The 24,706-nt window shown below is 40.6% G+C and overlaps 1 protein-coding gene across 1 annotated transcript in view; it reads left to right on the top strand.

Annotated features, from left to right (window-relative positions):
- Nucleotides 1-773: 773 nt before the first annotated feature.
- The window catches only part of LOC310859301 (sphingosine kinase 1-like), a 29,599-nt gene continuing 5,666 nt past the window's right edge, over nt 774-24,706 (top strand). The window contains exons 1-4 of the mRNA XM_083765743.1: nt 774-1,210; nt 13,527-13,676; nt 23,519-23,613; nt 23,984-24,099. Of these exons, the coding sequence (XP_083621869.1) occupies nt 799-1,210; nt 13,527-13,676; nt 23,519-23,613; nt 23,984-24,099 (773 nt within the window). The 5' untranslated portion in view covers nt 774-798. The remainder of the gene's footprint in view (nt 1,211-13,526; nt 13,677-23,518; nt 23,614-23,983; nt 24,100-24,706) is intronic.

Here is a 24,706-nt window from a genome sequence, read left to right as displayed (position 1 = left end):
GCCTACAGCTTTTCCACTGAAGTTATTTGCGCAGTTTATGTATTCACAAACACTGCCCATCCAGTTTATACTAGATTAGAATGACAAGCAACATCTCATGTCAGACACAACCTCAGACAGTAACTGTGTCTGATGGTCCTCTACTCTCACAGTGGGGGACTATAGAAACAACCTCATGTCCTCATTTTGATAGAAACTAGATAGAAACAACCTTGTCTGAAATTCTGCTCATTAGTCAAATCAATCACACAGAGAATTCTAAAAGCATTAACTGTTTATTTTGTAACAGATTGTTACACAATTTAATCCACGTTTGTTGTATCAACTCTTAAACGTAGGCTATTTCACCTAATAGGCTAAGTAGCCTTCATCTACACTTTTTCAATAACTTCTAGGCTATGACAGAGCTCAGAGAGCTGGAACAGGGAGGTTTAGCCAACCATAGTTAACCATTTAGCTAAAGCCTATAGCTATTTGTTTAAAATGTTTTGCCATTGCTTAAACGCTTCATGGCTTCATCAGTCTATTTTCTTATCGTTGACCTGGATGTGCTGTTTGGTAATTCTTTCATTTCGTCGCTAGGTGGAGACGTGCGACCGCTTTCGATTCTCCCAACTGGTTAAACTCGCTCACCAGCGTCCATCGGGCTCAACTGTATATCATCTCAGTGACAACTATCAGCCGGTACACAGTCAGTCGCAGTCTGGCATCCTGCCGAGAGTTTGCTCGCATCCCCCCGCGAGTGCATGAGTGCGTGCGCGGTATCCCGGATCCCCGTCTGCTTTCAGGATCATCAGGATGGATCCAGAGAAAGCAGACCTGGACTCGTCCTGCTTTAACAACGGCTCCAGTCAGGTCGTGTTATACGGGGAATTCACGGGCACCCGAAAAGTCAGATATGCCTTAAGCTTGACCGAGACGGAGCTCACGGTTCAAAGGGTCCCATCCCAGAACAAGGTGGTCTTCAGCTTAAAGGACTGTGTGGGCTGCCGGGCGCACATTGGGGCTGACACCGCAGAGTACTTGTTCACAGCCTACTTTTACCCACTGAAGAAGCGATGGATGATGAGCTCCGGGGGGTCGCGACAGAGAGTGGAGCTGTGCTACCGCGTCTCGGGGGACGTGCAGGACCAGAGCGCGCTTGCGGAGACAGAAAAATGGGCTCGTGTGATTCGAGAGCGCGCGACCCGCCAACAACACCTGAGGAAAGGTGAGGAAAAGGTTAATTATGGCAAAACGTCCTTATTGGTTGTAAATTGCTCTAGGCTATAATTCAGTTAGCCTCGGAAACCCAGACGTTTTTATTCAGTTGATGCGCTGGTGGTGTCCCAGTCCCACTGCATAGCATTTTGATTGATTGATTGATTGAAATATTTATTAACAGTTTGTAGAATTTACAGTACATTTTAAGCACAAACTCAATACAAAGACTGTCAACTGTGAGTGGACGACCCAATTAAGCATTACACTTGTTTACAACAGGGTCCACATTGTTCAATTCATCAAAACATGTAAAGACATACAGACATTTAGAGACATACAAATAGACATTTCTATGTAGCTAAAGTACAGAACAGGAATTCATCATATGGGAAGCAAAAAAGGGAAAAGATACAATATACAGTGAGGGGAAATGGGGGGGGGGGGGGGGGGATTCAGATTTTACAGAGGCCAGTTTCGAATTGCAGCCATAGCATTAGCAGCATTCTGTTTGTTCTGTAACAGAACCTATAGACCCAGTCCAGGGGATAGAACAGAACTTCTGTTCTATCCCCTGGACTGGGTCTATAGACCGATTCACAGAGGGATGCCCTGGGCGCGGCCATTACTGAGGTGTAATACATGGAGCAGGTGCTCTGTAGACCAGGTGTAGCTAATCAGTGCTGCTGCACTTAATGGTACACCTCAGTAATGGCCGCACCCAGGAAACCCTCTGTGAATCGGTCTATAGGTCTAGGATACAAGTATGATGATGAGAATGAGAATTATATAGTCAGTATAGCCTACTAAGGAAAAAACGAAAACGAATGGTTGTGAACTTTGGTTCTATAGGCAGAGTATTTATGTATTTAATAAATGAATAAATAAGTCACAGTCCAATAAATAAGGAAACAATATAAAGATAGAGTTATTCTGTGTCCATTATATTAGTCACTTAATAGCCTGTGAAACTGGTTTCTTGTCTGGTAGGCCACCGCACTTATATTTCTGGTTATCCTGCTTTTAAGACTTGGCAAGGATCGAGTCACATTACTGGAATGCATATAAGTATTGGCATGTAAATGACGCATGGGAAGAACGACAAACGGTTATCATTTCTGCTATTAATTGATGTAGCCTAGCAGTCAGAGTAGCCCACTTAATTTTAGTTATACTTTTTGTGTGCATGCACAAGCTCACAGCATCAGCACCAAGACATTTAAATCAGGCTTAATTGCCAGTAGGTTACCACAGTGAACACAATGTTTGGGGGGGAGGTTGTCACCATATTATCCCCTTCAACAAGTTGCACTGGCTGTAAAAAGGCTTTACACAAACTGCTGTACGCAAACTCATATCTGGCACACTGTGACCCAGATAGTTTGCACATAATACAGAGGCAACATTTTTCTGTTACTCAATACACGGGGCAGAGAAGAAACGGGCGGTTAAAAACTAAATATGGCATGGTTATCTTTTTAGAACGTTAATTTTAATCTGATCCAAGTTGACCTAAAACACAGTTTCGTCCCCATATGGGAAAGAAAATGATTATGTTCAGCAGAAAGCCAAGAAAGAATAACACTGGCTCCACTTAGTTTTCTCACCCCAAAACCCCTTATCTTTGTTCGCAATACAACACAGCTCATGGCCATTTTCCAGTGTGATTGTTTTGCTGGGAGTCAAACCCAAACCAATTTAGTCTAACCCATGGGGAAGCCAAATAGCTCTGGTGACCCGATTTCTAAAATATTCATGTTTTAAATTAAAGTGGGCAGCCAGCAGGTCCAGGTGAATTGACATGCAAAGATCACCAAGCAAAATACAGAATTTTATCAGCATGTTGGGGGGGGGGTGTTTGTTGGGAAATATACGTTTCAATTTTCAAGTTAGCCCAGTTCACGTTTCAGAAGTTTGACAATATTAGGATTGATCTCCTCTCAGCAATGCATATCAGTGGACCTCCCAAACATTTTCAGCTCAAGACCCAAAAGATGCAATTGGTGTGACCCCAGGGCAAAAACTAGCTCACAAAATACATTCTGAATTACATTTAAAATACATTCTCGAGTCGTATTCCAAAAATAGTTAAAATAGTCGATCTACAAGCTTCAATGTGACGCATTGTGCATGAGCTTGTAGCTTGTATCTGCTATTTTCACTATTTCTTAAGTCTTTAAAATATATGGAATAGTTTTATATTTTTCCCTCTGAAATTCTTTTGAAATTGAGTGTTTAATGTTTATATTTTTGAGCATATTTTTAAACACAAATACTAATTATATATATATAATATATATTTATTTTAAATATATATATTTTTTATAAAGGAAGATAAAAAAGCGATATTTGCGAGCCAAAAATGGGTTCTGAGTCCTGACCCATTGTTTTGGAACAACTGATCTATACTGATGCTGCCAGAGGCTCTATGTGCCAAAGACTACTAAATCATGTTGAGTAATGAGGATCACTGGGGATCTTAGCTATTAGTCTAGTGATGTCAGCAAAATCTTGACTGTTCCATCAATATAGATGGACTTACAGTATACACAGAGTATTATTCGATATATTTGGACAATCTTAATTCCTCTGTCCTCCTCCTATACTATACATTTCTAACTACAGATCAAAGAAGATATTTGATGTATATGGCATATACTAGATTCTAGTACACACTATGGTCCATTTATTAGCTATTTATAGCAATGGGTTTTGCATCAGCTCTGTCCTCTTGATCCTTCCATTAATTAATGTATTGTGTTCACTGCTGAATAATTTCTTTGTCTAATGTACATACACAGACCAATTATTTGTTTAAGCAGGCTACACCTTATGCATGCTAAGATTTTCCCAGCAGGCCTCCTTCTGACACTTGCATGCTGAACCTCTGCATAGCATCAACCTCGGCATACCTCAGCATAGCATCACACTCTGTACCTCCTAGACTGCGACTAATTTGAATAGAAAATGATTGTGACTCAGAGTAGCAGCGATTGAGAGTAGATCTTTCTTTCTTTTTTTAGATATTTCTTTGTGGCTTTCGCCGTTATTTTTATATACAGGTTTGTTTTTAGTTCAATGTTTGTTTTAAAAACGCCATTGACAATGAAGGGAAAATTTACATCATATTGTCCCTCATTACGTCATATTGTCTCTTTATTGTTAATGGCATTTAATGTTTTTGTTGGCAGTGTTTGGCATTACATCACCTAATCAACATGAGTTAGACTTTAATATATTAGCGGTTAGCGCCCTTCACTTCACACGGGTGTGATTTTAGTTTTTTTTGTAGAGTGATAGAATCTGACTTGAAATGGGGAGAGAGATGGGGGGGGTGACATTCAGTAAAGGCCGTCGGGATCGGGAGTCGAACCCACGGCACACTGCCAGACTGGATTACCAGACAAGGTGCCTGGACCGCTATACCTGCCCAGGGCTTGATTGTTTGATTTAACGTCACTGGATTGATGATTATTTTAACGTCACTGCATTGATGGGGACAAGAAGGATATAAGAGTGATCTACATCAGTGTTCACTCACTAGTGCCCCAATTTACTCCTATTGGTTTTAAAAACTTCTCCATTACAAATAAGAAACAAAGACTGGGAGTCAGCAGGTGCATGGGGAGGAACTGTGGGGTGTAATCATGGCAACCATTATTAATGGGGAGTCTTTTGAGGTACAGAATCGTTAATTAAATTTTGTCACCTACTATTGTCTCCGTAAGGCGGGACAACTGAAGGCCGTCTGTCTGTCTGTCTGTAGGCCAAGGAAGAACATTTTTCAAAATCAACCTCATGATGGTGCTATAACAGATAGCCCACTTAACGTTTTAGCCTATATAACTGTTAAACCGTAGGTCATACAATCAAAATTATTTCCCCCTGGATTCCTTAGATCATGATGCAACTCCACATACAGGCCCCCAGCCATTATTTTGTGCCAGACTACATTTTCCACCCATTTCGCGTTTTCTTCAAAACACAGACACGTTTTGATACAACGCCTACAACTTTGTTCAAAACTCACACAAATCTGTAAACATTATCTCCGGAGTCATGTATGTGATCAAGATGTATCAGATTTGTCATATGCCTGCATACCACTTGTCTTAACTGCACTTTTTACCAGCTGCAAAGCAGGCTGGTCTACTTTCTATCAGTTTGATAGTGGCAACATGTATCATTTCATTGGCTGCCGTACCTAGTGGCAACTTATCATTTCATTGGTTGCTGTAGTCCCCTATCTTTCTGATTGGCTGCCTCATCTCTAGCCAACCAGCCAAAGGGATAGCATTGCATTGCAGCCAGCAACAACCCACTAGTTATTTCACCCACAATTCTGCAGATGTCATCAATTCTTGTTTTGTCTTTGATTATGCAGTTATAGAAGCTCAATCAAGATCAAGCTTTCTGTATTAATGGATACATAGTGATTTTAGACCTACAGTATACTATACATGTTTATTTCTCTGACATATCTGTAGTATTCTACTAGCCTGCTAAGAAACTGTCCAAACAGGGTATGTCAGACACCAGGTTCTACTCGCTGTATGTTTACAATCTGACCTGATGTAAAACTAGATCAAGATCACGTCGTCACGTCACCAGTGCAGTTTGGGATGCAGCAGAATTGCAAAATAGTTGTGATTTCCTCATACTTTCCTCGTATGTGCTGTTAAATAATGGCCATGAGTTTACGGCAATGTAGTCGAGTTTACTGCAAATTTTGACTCATGTAGTCAAGTTCTTCTTTTATTCCATTTACTGCAAATGTGATAGGATGATGTCACCATTACAGCGTGAGTTCAAGGAAAGTAAGAAGAGACACAATTTGTTCCACATTCTCAAGGGACGTACGTCCTTTTAGCAGCAGAAAGCACTCAACCAGTCAATGGACTGGGACCTCTGGACCCAGCCAGTATAATGTTTTTGATCTATTATGTATTGAGCAATGCCTCACTATTGCCTCATGAAATATCTTTTCATTTAAAAAAATAAATAAATGGGATAGAACACACCACTATACTTACATTTGTCTTGCTTTTCAGTAGAGATAAATTATTAGCCAGTATCGATGGCCAAAAGTTCAGAGAAATATTAGCACATCAAAAACCAAGAATTAATGCTTTGATCTGCTTGTTTTGTGATTACTGAAGAGTGAAGAAGATAAATATTCTAGCCTGACACTCAGCCTGAATTTTTATTTCGTTTCACGCCCAGAACAAACTGTATAAACTGTATGCCTACCAGTATTTAGAGATGTAACAATTGAAAAAGTCAGACTTTGATCAGCGGTTCATTGTGATAGTCACTTCAATCTTCAGACTTCATCATAACATATTTCATCTTTCGGCACAAGAAATTTGTCTGCAATACAGGAAGCAAATCTTTCATCTGGCCTGCATACAGTTTGGATTCAAATATGTAATATTAGTTAACTACAGCATATTGCTTGCCTTAAATTTTTTACTTGTGTTGTCGGCACAGTTCACCATTCCAGCCATGTCTTTCCTGGGTGTAACCAAGGAAAATTATAGAAGGAAGTGTCATGGTCACGTGACTGTGCTGCGCCATGACACTTTCATGGGAGCCAAATCTCGCACCGGAAGTGACATGTATACAAAGCAGTGAATGGAGCAAGCTGGACCATCTCATAACATTATTTATGAACCATTGAGACCTTTGTCATATAATCGGTTCAGGTATATAAAAGAAGACCTATCACCGTTTGTTTTCTAATCAGTTGCTTTTCGATGTGCACAGTACATCATTTTATTTGAGGATTTAAACAGCAGCAGGTATCGTTTCTGTTCCGGGGGTCTCGTGATATTTGGCTGCCAGACAGGAAACGGTGGGCAGTCTCGCGATTCTTCTGTACACATCGAAAAGCAACACAGCAGACAATAATGTGTTACATGTCTTCTGTTATTTGCCAGAAGTGATTACTTTGCACGTCGGTGACCTTACCTCCATTTAATATACCTTGGGTGTAACACTTGACACTGACCTTTCCTGAGGGTGTGACCATATCGAGTGACTAATCCAATCTTAAATAAAGCATGAATGATGAAACCTCCTGAGTCTCTTGTGGTGTCGGCTTAACCCATTTTGACCCGAGATCAGATTCTAAAAATGTCTGTTTGAAAATGACAGTTTTCTGAAAAAGCTATGTTGACTGTATGTCAGTCGTCACTCAGTGCTGCGCTATGAGCTTGTAGATCTGCTATTTTTCAATAGCTAAAGCATAACATAATGCTAACACCAAAAGGGGTTCCCGCCCAAAATGGGTTAAAGGCCAATTACCGTAGATAATTACAGAGACATTGCAGCAGTGATCTCCTCTGTTCCCAAAGATACAGAGATATTATGAGAACTATACTGTACATACTGTAAACGTCTATCAATGTAGTCCCGTTTATGTAAATTGTGTGTCTAAATATTTTGGGAGTGTGTGTGAGTGGGACACTGTGTTCCCTGATGATTCCTCACTTTTGGACATTCACCAAAATGTGAAAAAGAGCTTGACAAGACCTCAGAGCCAAGTCTCATCCATCGGTCTATCCTGGGGATTTGTACAGCTATGTCAGAGCTGTCAACATCATGCCATTATTTTGAGCATGTTGAGGTACATGTTTATTTAAATCCAAATGGAGGGATGCCCCTGGAATTTCACAACATCTAGTCCAACAACTTTAATTATGAGTTTGCCATGAAATATTATCTACAACAGGACAAGCACAAAGATGTAATTCAAGTAAACTGATATGCAGACAACAACCGCAAATTGTCTATTCAGTCTACAAAGCTGCTAGTTTCTCTCCGAAAAAGTCAGGATTTCTCCAGTAACAGAACATGTGGTTGTGGCTTTTTTATGATTGGAAGTCCATTTCCTCCACATGCAGGCAGGCTATGCTTTTTTAAATGGCTTTGCTGCAGTGCTTATGCCTTCATTTGTTTCACAAAAATATATATACTCATTTTTTGTCTGTCTGAGCCATTGAAGGAGAGTTACGACCGTTCACTTCATTGGACCAGTCCAATTCTCTTCTACATAGACTTCTATTGGCGAAGTGCATGGCAAAGTGTGACAAAGTCCTGGACCGGATCGGAAGTTGACAGAATGCACTGGAGTCAGGCAACAGCCCAGCTTTAATGATCTTAAATCCATTTATTACTTGCGCAAGCAGAGCGCGCAAGGTCTACACACCGCCATACGCTTGTAGAACTGTTCTTTTTGTTCTTTCTTTAAAGATTTAAAATGTTTCGCCTATAGCCTTATGACATGCCAAAATAGTTACAGTATGTCAGATGTTGGTGCAAGTGAAATATACTTATTTATTCATTATAACAATGTGACAATCATGTATGTTTTCTGATGTGCTTAAGTGCGTCCAGTCTATATCTCGTTCTTCATTTCTCTGTCTCATTCTCCCTCCTCTTATGTCTCAATATAGACTCACAGAACGTACACCACCACCACCTCCCTCCACACCCTTTGTGGTCTGGCTCAGCCAAGATCTGCTTACATGCTTCAAATGATATTCCATGTTGCTGTACAGACTGCACTGTGAACAACAATCCTCACCTCACATTATTATACAGTACATTATGAGATTTACATGAATTTTACGAGTGAGGATATTTTTAGTATAACTTGTCCCAGGAGGACTTCATCTTAAGATATTATTGCCATTTGACAGTTAAACACAGCTGAAGGTAATGCCATTAATTGTGGGCATCTTTCATTAAGGTCTTACTGTGTGTGCCAGCATTGACAGCTCCTGTACAGTAAATGCTGGCACACAAACGCCTAACTGAAACAGCTGTCATGACTTGCTATCTTCACTTGGTATGCAGTTAATGACGGAAAACTCTTAAGCCGATACAAATCTCATATCCCAAAGGGCACATTTTCAGAAGCCAAGTTACAGACTTCACAACAAATGCATTATTGATTTTTTTTTCAATAGGTTTTATAGGCACAGTATTAATGCAACTTACTGTACAGCTAAGATATATAGTGAACAGTGAGAGCTGGTCATTTTTGAGAAATATACCCAGACAGTGGATTTATTTCTCACCCTTGCTGTTCACTATCCTGCTTATTACATGGCGGCTTAATTATTTAGTTTTTACACAAAGCATAACAATTAATAACAATTTCTTATTGATTAAAATAATTAGAAATTTTGATTCTACCGGTAGCCTATTGTAGCCATCTTGATTGGTCTATCAAGAATAACAGACTGCAGAATACTGTGATTGACCAATCAGAATTGAGCATTCAACCAAGTCATGTAATAATTAGTGCATAAAATGTATACAGCTCTACAGTATTGCATATAAGCTACTATGTTAGTACTGTGTACTACTGTGTACCTTTGAACTATAGTTCATGACACCTTTCTCTGAGAGTTGAGTCTATCATGGGACCATTTGTAGACTCAAGTTACAGACCTGTAAGGGTCCATTTGGAACCCCCTTCAAGGAACCCAGAGGTGTCCTGTACCACTAGACCAAATTATGTTCATCCATTATTCCCTTAATGTGTGCATGTTTTGCTAAGATTAGAACTCCCTTCAGTGACTGAAAGGCATATAGGCTTTGACATGTATCTGAATTATTCCTATCCTAAATCAAAATGCTAGCTACAGTAGCCATGCTAATTGATAAATATTATCTGTAGACTGTACATTAGAGTTTGTATTCTTGTAATGTTTTAGGACTCGACACACTTACTTTCAGAAAAAGATCTGAATGATATTTTTTTAACATTGCAGTAGCCTAGGTAGAATGCAGTGGTGGAAAGTAACAAAGTACCGTACATTTACTGAAGTACTATACTTTGAGATTTATTGTGTACTTTACTTGAGTATTTCCAGTTTCCAATACTTACTTCTACTCCACTACATCTCAGATCCAAATATTGCACTTTTACTGCACTACAATTATTTGACAACTGTAGTTACTTTGTAGAGTTTGATTATTATTATTATTACAGAACATGCAATGAACACTTCAGCCCTATATACATTTTGGCCATTTGAAAATAGCCGATCTACAAGCTCACAATGCGTTGCAAAGCGACGGAAATATGTAGAGTGGCTGGATGGTAACCACAAGGTTGCCAGTTTGAACCCGGGTTAAGTAACAAATATGAGTACTTTTTCCACCCCTGAAAGAATGTCAACAAAACTGTGCCTACCCATTGATAACATCAGTTCACAGCTTCACCATCCATGTGGTTGAAACAATGATAAGAATGTGAACCTGACTCATGGATGGTCAACATCCATGGGACCATATAGGAGTATTCGATAAACATTAACTACTAGAGGAGTTGAGGAGTTATTAACATGTATTAATTCTTTTGAATTGTACAGCCTTGAAATGAAATTAAAGTTTACTTTGAGTCAACTGCAAAAAATAAGAAGGGGCAGAGAAGGGCCAGATGAGGACTTTCTTCTTACATCTTATGACACGTACTGTAACACAGCTTGCACGCTCATGCGCACACACTTCAGGCCCTCCACCCCTCCTTACACTCCCCAAGGACCCCTTATCTTATCTAGACAGATATTTGGATGAGCCTATGACTCAGTCATCAGGCTACTCTAGCTGAAGCTAACCATGTGCGACAGAAACAGACCTCTTGCTCAACCCCATAGAGTTAGCAGTCTTCAGTCTTACTCACCAACAGTAATTAAGCTGTGTCATGCTTCCCTGCAGTCGTGGAATGGCTGGAGAGTCGAGACAATCGGCATGACCGACTGATACAGGAAATATGTGATATTTTTATGGCGAGTGTAAATAATAAATTGGCATACTAATCTATCTATAAATTCACTAAACTTGCATGTCATTACTCGGGTGCCGTCCAACTGATTGACCTCAAACATGGAGTGTGTGCCGGCAATGACCCGAAGGTGTCGTGTGCACAACTTGTTGATATTACAACCCATTGGTTGTAATGTCTAATGTTATTGGTACTGTGGTAATGGGTACTGCCCTGGATACTTCACTGGAAAAGTACAAACTGACTTCAATAATCTACTGTAATGTTGTTCCAACATGTAGGGGTCGTGATGGCAAAGGCACGTATGAAAGAAAGATAACATAAGATAATACAGGTATATCATTCCATGACAGCACAGTAGACAATATTAACAAGCAACCCATGTCCAATTAAAGAAACGGCTGAATACATCAGAATGTTTCTGATGGGCTATTTTGTGGCACTGAACTGGAACACCAACGTTCTTCCTTTATGCTGTGAAATTGTAGCTGAGACTTTGCTGAGTTTTGTCACACAGTAGTCTGCCTTTCTCAGATATTGTGCACCTGCAGTGTTATTCTAAGATTCTGGGCTGAAAAAGGAGGCACTTTGGGTTTTCCCTTACATTTTAACTTCCGTTTTCCTTTGGTGAAAACCTCAGTAGTGATTATCCAATTATGCTCTGGAACAATTCCCACGCTGTGGTTTAAAGCCTGCACATCAGACATACTGTGTAAGCACTTTGGCATCTTTGCAGTAGGCGCTACTATTAATTTAACATCAATCCTGCTCAACTATGATGATGGTGAGTGACTTGATGATTTGCGTTGACTCTTTTATTTTTCAGAATCAAGTGTTTAACAGTGTTCACCTTTTATACCGTAGTTGACCATCCTTACTATATGGTACATCATATCATACAGTTTGTCTGTGTGTCTTTCATGCATGCTCACACCTCAGGTCAGATGAGGTGTGTTATGATCCGAGGAAGGTCATGGGCATTGGTTAACCTTTTTTAATTGGTTTAATACTTTAATATTTAACTTTGGAAACTGATTTCATACTGGAAGTCAATTGGACTGATATGTTGTCATATTCATAGACTAGAATGGATTCCAAATACATTCTGTCTATTTCCCCCTTGCAAAAACAAGTAAATATTATTTACACAGAGGCCATTACATCATAACCAGGTGTACGGCTAACGTGTAACATCAAATGACAGACTATCCATGCACTTACAGTTTAGAGCAGCATTATGTCATCACTTGAACCCCAAATAGCTTCACTCGACAACTAAAACAAGCAATTGAAAAATGTCTTGACTAATAACAACCTCCCAAGTTAACCTTAAGCCATCACACATGTATTCCTTACTGTCCAGCATATTGGATGATATTAATCATCCACAATACACTGTACGTACACATAATCTACACGTTCACAAAATGGTTTGTGTTGATTTGATGCTGTCATTCCTGAGCTTTGTGCTGTGACGTAACAGCAAGCAAACTAATGATAGAGGGGAAAACCCAAACCTAGAATAGACGCACACATTGATATAGCTGTGGGATGTTTTTAAAAGGGGAGGAGGTAGTGGCATGCATTGGAATTAAAAGTAGGCCTGTGTGGGCTCACTGGGCTGAGGGCTCCCAGAACGGCAAGGTCACATCCTCTAATGTCAAGTAAACTGTTTTGAACTGTTGATTAATGAGGACACATCGTTAGCATCCTAGTTCCGTCTGGAGCTGTGTCATTATCTCCTTGGAGAGTTAGAATCTAGTCCATGGATGCACATTGCACAAGGAGAATCTTCATCTGTCTACACATCATTGGCTCCAAAACTTTTTCAGCTGAGACCCAAAAGATAAATCTCTTCCCGGGACCCAAACTTACAAAACATCCATTATGAATTATCCACAATAGTGGTTCTTCAGGTTCTACCAGTTCATCAACAGTAGCTGTGCCAAATGTTTTTGGCAATCTTCAGGCTTGTTTTGGTCTTACCCTCCACACTCATAATTTATTTGGTAGTTTATAAATATTTGAAGGTAGATTGCAATTTATTTGTTGTTAATCTAACTATCCCAGTAATTGAGTGGACTTCTTTGTGCTTAAACCTGGGTTTATCTGGCTGCAGCTACTACCTTACTGTCACTTCCAGTGATATGACCAGTCAATTAATGCAGCCATTGACATATTCGCACATCAGCCATGTTGCTCATTAATACTACTGTAGGTTTTCCACCTCCTGACTATGAAGTGAGACATGGGAATATGTTCCATTGTCTCATTTTATATCCCTTTTTTCCATGACCTGACGAAGATGTAATCTGCCATTGAAGCGTAGTATTCTTTCTTTTTTTTGTCTGTGCTTTGCACCCTGTTCTCGAAATAAAAAGGCTCCAATCGTCGTATCACGCTCCTGAGACTCACCGTATCATGCCTGATTTCGGCTTGAGGCACGGAGGAATATCTCTTGATCAATCCCTGCTTTTTTTCTTTCTCCTTGTGTCTTATCTCAGTGTGGCTCTTGTTTCTTTTGCAGGGCTGATGTTCAGTGAGCTGCAGCGGCCCTGCAGGGTGATGCTGCTGGTCAACCCACAGAGTGGGAACGGACAGGCACTGACGCTCTACAACAGCCATGTGCAGCGCATGCTGCATGAGGCGGGGGTTCCTCACACACTGGTCATCACTGGTGAGTAGCACGCGCAAATAGCAAAATGGAGAAATCACCTGGTCTTCTGCCAGAAATATGTTTTATAATGCGACTGTGTCCGACAGACTGGTTAAGACTCACCCGTCGCTTCCGCGTGCGGTGCCACTCAAAGCGACTACTGGGTTGGACTGCTGGATGCAAGGGGTTGGGCTGTTTATGTCTGGCAGACATAGTTGAGGGGTGAGGATGTCCTGCGTGCAGCTATCAATTGAACAAATTAATAATTTAATAAAATATTTAGGTCATGTCTTCATAGGCGAAAGGTTTCCAGAAATGTCAAAACATATCAGAATTATTGGGTGAATGCAGTACAAAATGTAATGTAGGTGGTTAATCGATTTGTTGATAAAAATAAACATATTAAAAATAGGCTTCTCAACTTTTTTGATTAATTGAAAAAGTAATCGATAGAATGACTGGTACAAATATAATCAATAGTTCCAGCCCTACAACAACACAAGCACATAGATGCACGCCAGGTACACAGGCTAAACAAACACACACACACACACACACACACACAGTTTTGTAAACAAGATATGGTTTTATCCCTTAATTTGCCGTAATTTGCACAGAAGAAATCTCTATCCCTGCCAATAGTATAATACACAAACACACACACACACACACACACACACACACACCAGATCTTCTGCTGAACAGTTCCTTTCTCTGCTTCTTTATCAGCCCATTTTCTCCCTCCCTCCCCATTTAAATCCTCAACATGGTGTTTGTGCTGTCGCCGTTATACACTCATCAATTGCAGTTGACCCACATGCATGCAGAGCTCTTATGCAATATATTGTATGTGTAGAAAGACACACTTGTGATACACAAATTGCATGCGCATGAAAATAAGTACACAAGTGCATCATCTCACACACACACACACACACACACACACACACACACACACACACACACACACACACACACACACACACACACACACACACACACACACACACACACACACACACACACACACACACACACACACACACACACACACACACCCTTTATCCATGATTTGATTTGATGTAATCTCACAGGGGGCTCATATTGATGGAGGCATAATCATCATCGTAATCTAAACTAATGATCATAATCGTGCCTTTCCATATTGGAGCAGCTAAATCGGTTCATGACTGGGGATATAGCAGAAAAGTCATTGGAATGTGTCATGAACCTGGAGAGCTGGAGCATTTAAATTATTTGGTGGAGGCCTAATGTGTCTGTCACTTTGAACCTTTTCCCTCGTGGTCATAAATCACCACAGTGTCAGACATACAGACTTTCACCACAGAAGGAGAGGAGGGGGGAGGGAGAGAAGGATGCACTTGAAATGTTCTTGTGTGTATGACAGAACATGAATCTCAAAATTGCTCATGACTTCAGATATGTGCTTTTCAGAAATGTAATCCAGGGTTCTATACATTTTGTTCTATACATTTTGAACTTCCCAGTAATGAACAATGTGTAGGCTACCGACAAAAACCCTTCACGTCAATGCCATACTGTGCGGTTTTTTAGTGCAAGAACATTAAAAACAAATGGTGACTGTATACGCATGTAAACTCATGCAAAGACCGTGGCATGCTTCCATAAAGGAAAGCAATTTGAATTGGAAAGTATGCAGGACAGAGACCTATTGTGCCATGATGTGTTGGTGGCAACGAAGTTCTCCATCTACCATGCATTACACAAAGTACAAAGTTAGAGGGTGGCAGTGGCCAAGAGATGGAAAAACCTAAAATCAACAGATTCGGAATATTGCTGTGTCGAGACAGAATATGAGACATAAACAAACGAAAGGACAACAATTTACAATAAAACCTTCCATCCTAATCCTATTCTATCCATTAGCGACCCAGGCCGTAGCGTAACGGTCTGGGCACCGGACTGGTAATCCAGTTGCAGTGTGCCGCGGGTTCGACTCCCGGACCCGACACGGCCTTTACTGCATGTCATCCCCCCATCTCTCTCCCGTTTCCTGTCAGCCTACTGTCTGTCCCTTCAAAAATCAATAAAAGGCGTAAGCCGCAAAAAAATATCTTAAAAAAAAAAAAAAGGTATCCATTAGCAAACAAAACCTTACAGGTAGGAATTAACTCATTGCAAAATTTTGGGCCGAAACAGATATTGAATATTGGACGATTTTAGCCGATTCATTTTATTTCGTTTTTCATTCCCAATATTGTGCCAGTCAAATAAATACATTTTCATTAAGAAATAACAGTTTCAGGGTTTTAAGGGTCAGGATTCATAACACTATCTTTTAAGTGAGACACAAATTCAATCAAATACACAGATTTATGAAACGACAGCTAATCCGGGTTAGTCCGGGTCTGCTTGTGCAGCACAACACAGTGCAGAAACAAATATTTCCCACTGATGAAAGAAAATGTTTTGTTTTTATTTTTATACTTGCATTACATAACACCAAGACTTGGAGTATAAAATTCCACGCTAGAAACCCCCCTAGAGGCTGTGCTGATCAAAGTTCTTTGAACCGACCTACAGTATGTTCAGAGAGGCTGGAATACTTTTCTAGCCACACAAAGTGAGTAAAAGGAGTGAACAGGCTTCTGCAAATATAATTACAATTGCTGATTTTCTTTTCTATAATACAGTTTCCCCTCTTCTATAAATGATAATGGGCAGCAACTTAAAATAGTCAATCATTAACATCAGAATTATTTATATTTTTCAGTTAACATTAACATAAGACTCTGACAAGTCCCTAAGTCCCTTATGGGGACTTTATTTTTCAACAAAGTTGGGTTCAATGGGCTTCAACTTGAACACCATAAAATCAGTCATAAGTCATTTAATTGCCATTAAAATAAATGAATAAATGGAGAAAAGATTTCAGAAGGTTTTTAGCTCATTTTGCAAGCATGCATGCACACATGCATGCACAGTTGCACACACACAGCTAAAAGCTTTTTTCAACTAAACTTCAACAGAGAACTCAATTTGTAAAGCATATTCTTTGGCTGTACTTCATGACCATTTAACAAGTAAATGGCTTTGACAGTTGAAAACAACAACAACTTAAAATTAGACCGCAAGGCCCTGAATCCCTGATACAGTTGTTGTCTTGAAATGAAAATTAGCCTGTGGCAGTGGCGGGGAGCAGTTTGTCGTTCCCTGCAGCTGTCCACAGCCACAGCCGACCTGTTAATATAAAGCTGGGGATTTAAGGTCTAATCAGTGTGACTACTGACTGGCTGGAGTTTTTACTGCCTTTGTTTTGATCGGGACTAGAAGTACAGTATGTATAGAGTTTCTCAGAGAAATAATAGATTTCAACTCTGGTCTCCATTATAAAAGGAGACTAAAGCCTCCTTTTAATCCACAACACTCAGACTCTCAATTTCTGGAGCCTTTCTCTTACTAGCCTCGGAAACCCAGACGTTTTATCTCTTACAGGAAGGAGGACTACATTGTTGGCAGCTGCCAGCTCATGTATTTCCATCATTCAGTAATATAGTCCATTAATAACTTTTGGGGCTGATTTCCCCTTTCGTGATGGACATGTAACAACCTTCAATCTGATGTGCCCTATTTTAGTCATGTCATTACTATTAGGCCTATATGAAAAAACTTTTTCAAAAGTTGCCAAAAACAGCTAATCGCAACATTTCACTTTCCACAGACACATACTGTACTAGTCTGTAACTGGAGAGAATATCTCTGCATTGTCTCCTTAGCTCACTCGTTTTCTATCCTTGGAGGATGAGAGAAGGATTTTCTGTACCGGCATCAGGAGTTACATCCTGTGCATATTGTTGAACGCTCCTCAGCTCAGTATCACACAGCTTCTCCATCTGCTTTTCCTGAATCAGCCCGGTGTGCTTAGCCAGGCTTCTCTGCTCATTAGAGCTGTGAGAATACCTACAGTGTCTGCCACCTTTCTTGCTGAACTCTGCTTGGTGTTTTACCTCCTGAATCTTCACAGATCATCAGCTGAACCTTTTTATATGCACTTTTTCTCTTGAGGAGAAAAAAAGAAACAGAGTGCCATTAGTAGAATCTGCCAGCACTTTCAAATCAAGTTATTGCCTCAGTAGTTTGGCTAGACTAGAGTCTTAAATCAGACCAATGGCTTGCTGCTTCTGTTAGACTGGAACATTCATTTGTCTCGCCATTGAGTGCCTTATTCTCTGGGTGATTAGGTGGGGTGGGAGCGGCCAGCTTGGGAGAGCTTTCTGTTTTGTTTTGTAATGTATGCATGGATGTATTTGTTGTAATGTTTTTGTCTACTGTATTGCTATGTATTTGCTGTATGTTGCTGGACCCCCTCGAAAACGAGATGATATATACGGCATATTCTTTTCTCAATAAAGGTTCATATATTGAGTTAAAAGATGCTGTTAGATTGACTGTACTTGGCCCCTCCCAGCTTATTAGTACAATCTGAACCCATTAAACTTGCATTTTAAAAAGCCTTTTTAGGATGGTTCATATTGATGTTACTGGTTGAAATAAACAACCACTCAATGCAGGGATTAGTAAGGGGAACAGCGGTATGGGAGAGAGGTATAACACACGCGCAAGAGCGTCCGAAGACCTTTCTCATGCTAATTTGCTCATATAAATGTCACCACATTAAAACACAATCAGTGCCGGGATTTCTTTCAAAACAGAAGCTCGGTGTGCCGGGCAGATATGGCAGCTTTTACTCTGAAAGCCGGGGGCTTCAGTTCTGTACAAAAACCGGGAGGCATGGCCATGGCTCAGTGGTCCAGGCACCTTGGCTGGTAATCCAGTCTGGCAGTGTGCTGTGGGTTCGACTCCCAATCCCGACGGCCTTTACTGCATGTCTTTCCCCCCCCATCTCTCTCCCCATTTTTCCTGTCAGCCTACTGTCTGTCCCTCCATAAAATATATAAAATAAAGGCGAAAGCCAAAAAAAAGAAAACATAAACCCCCCCCCCAAAAAACGGGAGGCATAATATTGCTTGCTTACCTTACGATGATTACGATAAAGTCTCTCTAGAAGCGTTAATATTCCGGGTGAGAGGCATGTTGAAGTCAGAAATGAAGACGGAAGTATAGCCATCTGGTCAAAACCACGGAGAGCTCCTTAGATTACGGGTGGTGAGCCTTTCTTTCTGATCCGTAAATAGGGAAGTGAATTGCGCAAGGAGTACATTGCAGAAGGATAGGCCAACCCAAAAAAAAGAAAAAATATCTGAATATATTTTCTCAGTCTGATATCAATGAAAAAGTGCTAGGACGTGCTAGGAATGTGCTAGGAATGACCGCGTTAGTGGCTGGAGAAACAGTACAGAGGCATTGGTAAAGGCTAACCAATGGTAGGTTTATTCACCAAATGAGCACTACAAACCGGCATAAATACAGGAAGCTCTCTACTCCCAGCACAGACTTCAGTTCACACTTCACTGGCAAAATGGCAGCCTTTTATACCCAGCTGGAGATAATGAGAATGTACTATCCCATTTACAGGGGTGTCTTCAAATGAGAACATACCATAAATACATACATAAGCATACAATAAATACATATAAATAAAGAAATAACCTTAAACCATACAAATGTGACGTCACACGTTTCTGTGAACTACATGAACTATACAAGTTATATAAGTCCTTCACTCTACAACATAAATAATCAATCACAACAGCACATCTTATCCCCCCCTGCTATCCTGACATGGTCCAGCCCAATCCTTACTGAAACACATCACAGGCAATTGTTAGGCATTCAATCAAACCTCAACAATAGAACTCCACATTATTGCACTTCCCAAACATATTGCATCTATAACCCACATTGCACTTGCCCCTCATGTTTGTTAATCACCAAGCATTTCCCCAGGTGGAACTCGTTGGCTGAGTGGCCATCTCAGCTAAACAGGAAACGGAATTCAACAATAAAATCATGATTGCAAAATACAACTGTGCAAGTTAAGTGCCAATATGCTGTGCAGAATAAGTAACAGAGGACCACTCTGTTACACGTGTACACACGTCATCGCAATCAGTCGGATTAGTTATGAGGTTCCCACACATCTTACGGTCTGAATGTGTTAACCCTGGCATCCCTTTTTTGTCATTATACGATAATATACGGCAACACCAACCAAGTGTAAAATAGGTCTTAAGTGGTTAAGTTTAAGATGTGCCCTGAAGTGAATCACCCATTCACGATATTAGTACAGTAAACGGTACTGTAAACGGCAAACCTTTGAGACAAAGCCGATCGTTGTCATCAGCCAATTTTTAGGCAAAATGTGGTCACCTGATAATGGCCGTCATCTGTGCGGTTTGCCATTTCTTTGTGCTGCTTTATTGTTAAAGCAATAATGCACAGGGCCTTGAATCTTTTGACACTACTGAGATGCTTTAATACATACATTCTTCAACATTAATCCTTCACTGTGTGTGTGAGTGTGCGTGTGTGTGTGCGTGTGCGTGTGTGTGTGTGTGTGTGTGGGTGTGTAGTTTTGTCCTGCATTTACACAGCAAAATCTGAGTGAGAATGTATGGAACCCTCTCATGAGTTAAAATAACACTGAGGATTTTACTGTGAGTGATGATTGCACATGTCTGTGTGTGTGAGATCAGATCAGATGTGTCTTCCTCTCCTCTCCAGCCTAGACGATGCTTGTCAGACAGTATTAAATGACTGCTACATGCTTGCCATCTGCATGTCCCCCGGTGCCTAATCTGCTTTGTACAAATTAGAATTAGTTATGAAAAAAGACAGATATTCGCAAGGGATTACTATTCATACATCTGTATGAAGCAAGCATGAACTTGATGACAAGATGACACCAAGGCAGCACCACACGACGATATGTTCCAAGGTTTATATGTTCTATTTGTAAATGTATGTTGCACATACATTTGCATTAGCCACATTACTTGCATGCAGAAGATAAGTCATTACGTATGCAAGATGGAACAGGCAAACTCAACGGGATGTTGGTCAAAAGGTGTGTGTGTGTGTGTGTGTGTGTGTGTGTGTGTGTCCTTTCCTGTTGAGCCCCACTTTGATCCCAGCACAGGTGGTGGGATCCCATCGACAGTAGACACCATGAGACAACACAATAATAATCAATGTGTGTTCAGTGCTGTCCCCCTCCCAGCAGGCCTGTCATAATTATTACATAATCGCCTAATCGCAATTATTTTTGCATAATTGTCAATCGTTTTCGTGTTGAAAAAATGGCCAAACATTTAAAAATATACCGGTATATATGTTTTTGTCATAAGCTTGTAGATCAACAATTTTTGCTATTTTGTACATTCTTTGGAAAGAAATAACAAAAATATGAAATGTCTTACTTGTCATATCTGTCCTGTGCAATTTGTGAGATGCAAAAAAGCTAATTGTAATGTTCCAATGTTCATTGGAAAATACAATTATATCATTAATCGCAGTTATTTGTGTGACAATTAATCGTCAACTTAAATTTGTAATGGTGACAGCCCTGCTTCCCCCTCTCTGTCTATTGGTGCACTTTGCTTGCTGATTGCAGGCCTTCAGTCCATCTAGTTTACAACTCCTGCATGGATACTGTGTGGGGGGATGTGATGTGACTGCACTGATAAGCTGGAATTGATTTCTCTCTTGCCTGCGCAAGGAAGAGAAGGGAATGAAATGTAATGTAAGAAGAGAAAGCCTGGTAATCAGATACTGTGTGTGTGTGTGTGTGTGTGTGTGTGTGTGTGTGTGTGTGTGTGCGTGCGTGCGCGCGCGCTGTATTTGCACTGTATTTGCCTGTGCGCCGCAGGAACATCTCTGTTTCTCTGCGTCTCAGTTTGTGGTTTCAAAAGAGGTATTGCTGCTACCGTTTGTGGACAGTTGTGTAATTGTTTTGGCACGGCAGCTTGTCAGTCTACTTAGAGATGTGATATGGAAGTCAATGGGAAAACAAGGCACAGTATGTTTAAATTGCTGAGACTGAGCGTGGTGTCTACATGAGAGGCTGCACTGCACAGCTAGTGGCTCAGTGGACCAACCCACAGGTGTGGGGGGGTAGACTTTTGTTAATCCCGTGGGGGAAGTTCTGTTCCAGGAGGCAAACCGGTGACCTTCTGATTCCCAGACTGCCTCTCTGCTCAAGCTATAGCTGCCCCAGGCAATGTCATATGAATCGATCAGTACTCCACCCTTCTCTATATTTTGTGCCTCTCCCTTTCCTTTCAGTTCTATTGTTTTGAAAGGAGAGTACGTGGTAGCATTAGCTGAGAGACGGGGAGCGAGAGAGAGAGATGTGATTGCTATTCAGTGTGGAAAAGAAGCAATGGCACATTGTGGTTTATGGTCCACTGCACTCGACTGGCTCATTTTCTTTTACTGTTCACAAGACTGCTCATGACCTTTCACCTTGAAGAATATACTGTATGAGAATGAAACAGTGAGACAAATGTCTCAGAGGTGCATGGATGGATGGATATCCACCGGGGACTTATTAAGCGTTCCAGAACACAACAGGCAGCAAGACAGACACACAGAACAAGAGTGCACTTTTACACTCTATGCACTTTTGTCTGTATAGCTGTATGTAGAAAATAGAAGCATTTAAAACCACACTCCAGTCTAAACTCCTTTTTTTTGTTCCCTGTGCGTGATTCCTCCATTAGTGCACGACTGCATGTAACCTTTTCCCTGACTATCGCAGAATAAGACAAAGGACAGTCTTCTAAGGCACAGCTCAAGCCTTGTAAACCACACAAATGAATTATGGACAGTGAGGATTTGGCTGCATACTGCCTGTTGGAAATGGGACAGCACACTGCTCACTGTGGGGGCATCACTTTAGATGGGTTCACACAGTTGAGAATGAAGGCTGTGGCAGAATGTAAACTGGGAACAATGTTGGAACACAATGCATCATTGATGATACATTTAGACAGTGGAAGAGTTAATGTATGATGGAAGTCTTAGGAACCTATACCTCAAGTTGAACAAGTGTAACAAGTTATAAGTTGGATAGTTTTATTCTGTAAGAATGGGTGCCATCTATTTATAGAATGAAGAATTTCTGGTTTTCAATCCCTTCCAAAAAGTACCTTTCACCTCGAGGAATGGAAGAACATATGAGAAACAGTGAATAATAATTAAAAAATATATATATATATATTATTTTAACTATTAACTACTAATACTATGAATTCAATTTCTTAACTATTTGTACATTCTACTTTTTACTGGCTCGGAAATACTGCCATGTAGCATCCCCCCTAAGAGATGTCTGTCCCTGTCCTGAAGGTGCCACCTCATCAGATTAGACGGCCCTAGTTTAATTTGATGGAGTGCTCCTGGGTAATTCAGCGCCCCTGATCTAATTGGCACTGTGATAGACACTTAATTTAAGACCCAATATCAGCTTTCTCAGCCACTTGATAACTGATACAGGGACTCAACGATGAGGGAAATGAGAGTTTTGAGTTTGGCTTACTGGGATACAAACGGTGTAGTGGATGTGTGGACCCGTGCGTGCGTGCGTGCACAGTGTTTCTCTCTCGGATTGATTCTCATTCATTAACTTGTTTCCTTATTTACACTGATATTTGTTTACTAGGGGAAATGTATTGTTCCGTTTTCATACAAAGTGTATGAAAACGGAACAATGTATTTCCCCTAGTAAACAAATGTGCTTTTATAGTATAGTTAAGTCAAGTGTATGATACACTTGACTTGACTATACTGTAAAAGCACACACACACACACACACACACACACACACACACACACACACACACACACACACACACACACACACACACACACACACACACACAGTGACGGTGCCTCTAAAGGTGGAATCTGTTGTTTTACAGAGCGGCAAAATCATGCCAGAGAGCTGGCCAGGGAGGCAGACCTGTCACAGTGGGACGCTCTGGTCATTATGTCCGGAGATGGACTACTGTTTGAGGTAAACGCACGCGCACACACGTAAAATATTTACTTTATTTGCATGATACATCTCTAAACCGATTATTCCATTGCTAAAACATTTATTTGATATAAATATGAGAACAGAATGTAAAAATATGGAACAAGTACGTTTCTGCCCAACAGTGATGACATACAGAGACATAGAAATATACTGTACATATAGAGTATAGGTACCTGGTCTAGTGTAATATAGACTGGCTTGTGATGTTCTGTACCAACATGGGGTTATTAGATCAGATTGACTGACAGGCTGCAGTGCAGGTAATGACTAAGGACAGCCCCAGCACATTCTGGTCCTTCTCCATTAGAATCTTCTTGATTCAAGCTGTCTCGTCTGTGTCTGGCAGGTAATAAATGGCCTACTGGAGAGAGCAGACTGGGAAGAAGCCATTCGCACTCCACTGGGCATCCTGCCTGGGGGCTCAGGCAATGCCTTGGCTGCCTCCATACATCACTACTCTGGGTGGGTTACACACATTGCACACACGCACACATGGAGTACGCCATTAATTAAGATTAAGTTAAAACTGTGATCACCTATTACCGCGTAGGTGAATGAGCCAAATAGATTGGCATACTAGAAGCAAAACTAGAACTGCACTCTGTCGCGTGCATACTTGCTTGTTGCACACTAGTAGTGCGCAAGCAGAGCGCGCAAGTACTTCCGACCGCTACAAACTGTCGAATCTCAGTAATGACTACATGTGCCTGATACGGCAGTGGTGCCAGAATGAAACAATGGTAATTGTTTTTATACACTTCAGAAACATAATGTTGTAATGAATACGTAAGTGACGACTTTGGATGGTGACGTATATGTCAATCAGTGCCTCCCAAGACTAAAACATATCGTCATTACGTCACCATCGAAAACCAATTACACTCTGGCATTGGGTCCTTTAATCCACATATTTCTTACGTCATCATTGGGAGCTATACATATATACTATGTATATATGTATAGCTCTATATATATGTCATTTGTAAGTTGATTAGCGGTATACTGTGGTTACTTTGCGCCGTACGCACGTCCCAGCCAACCCGCCATTTTTGATGCGTATGCACCGTCC

Source organism: Protomyctophum parallelum (genome assembly GCF_964188405.1).
Source record: "Protomyctophum parallelum genome assembly, chromosome: 5".
Lineage (NCBI taxonomy): Eukaryota > Metazoa > Chordata > Actinopteri > Myctophiformes > Myctophidae > Protomyctophum > Protomyctophum parallelum.
The sequence above is the reverse complement of the archived record's forward strand: the minus strand, read 5'-3'. Positions and strand labels throughout refer to the sequence as shown.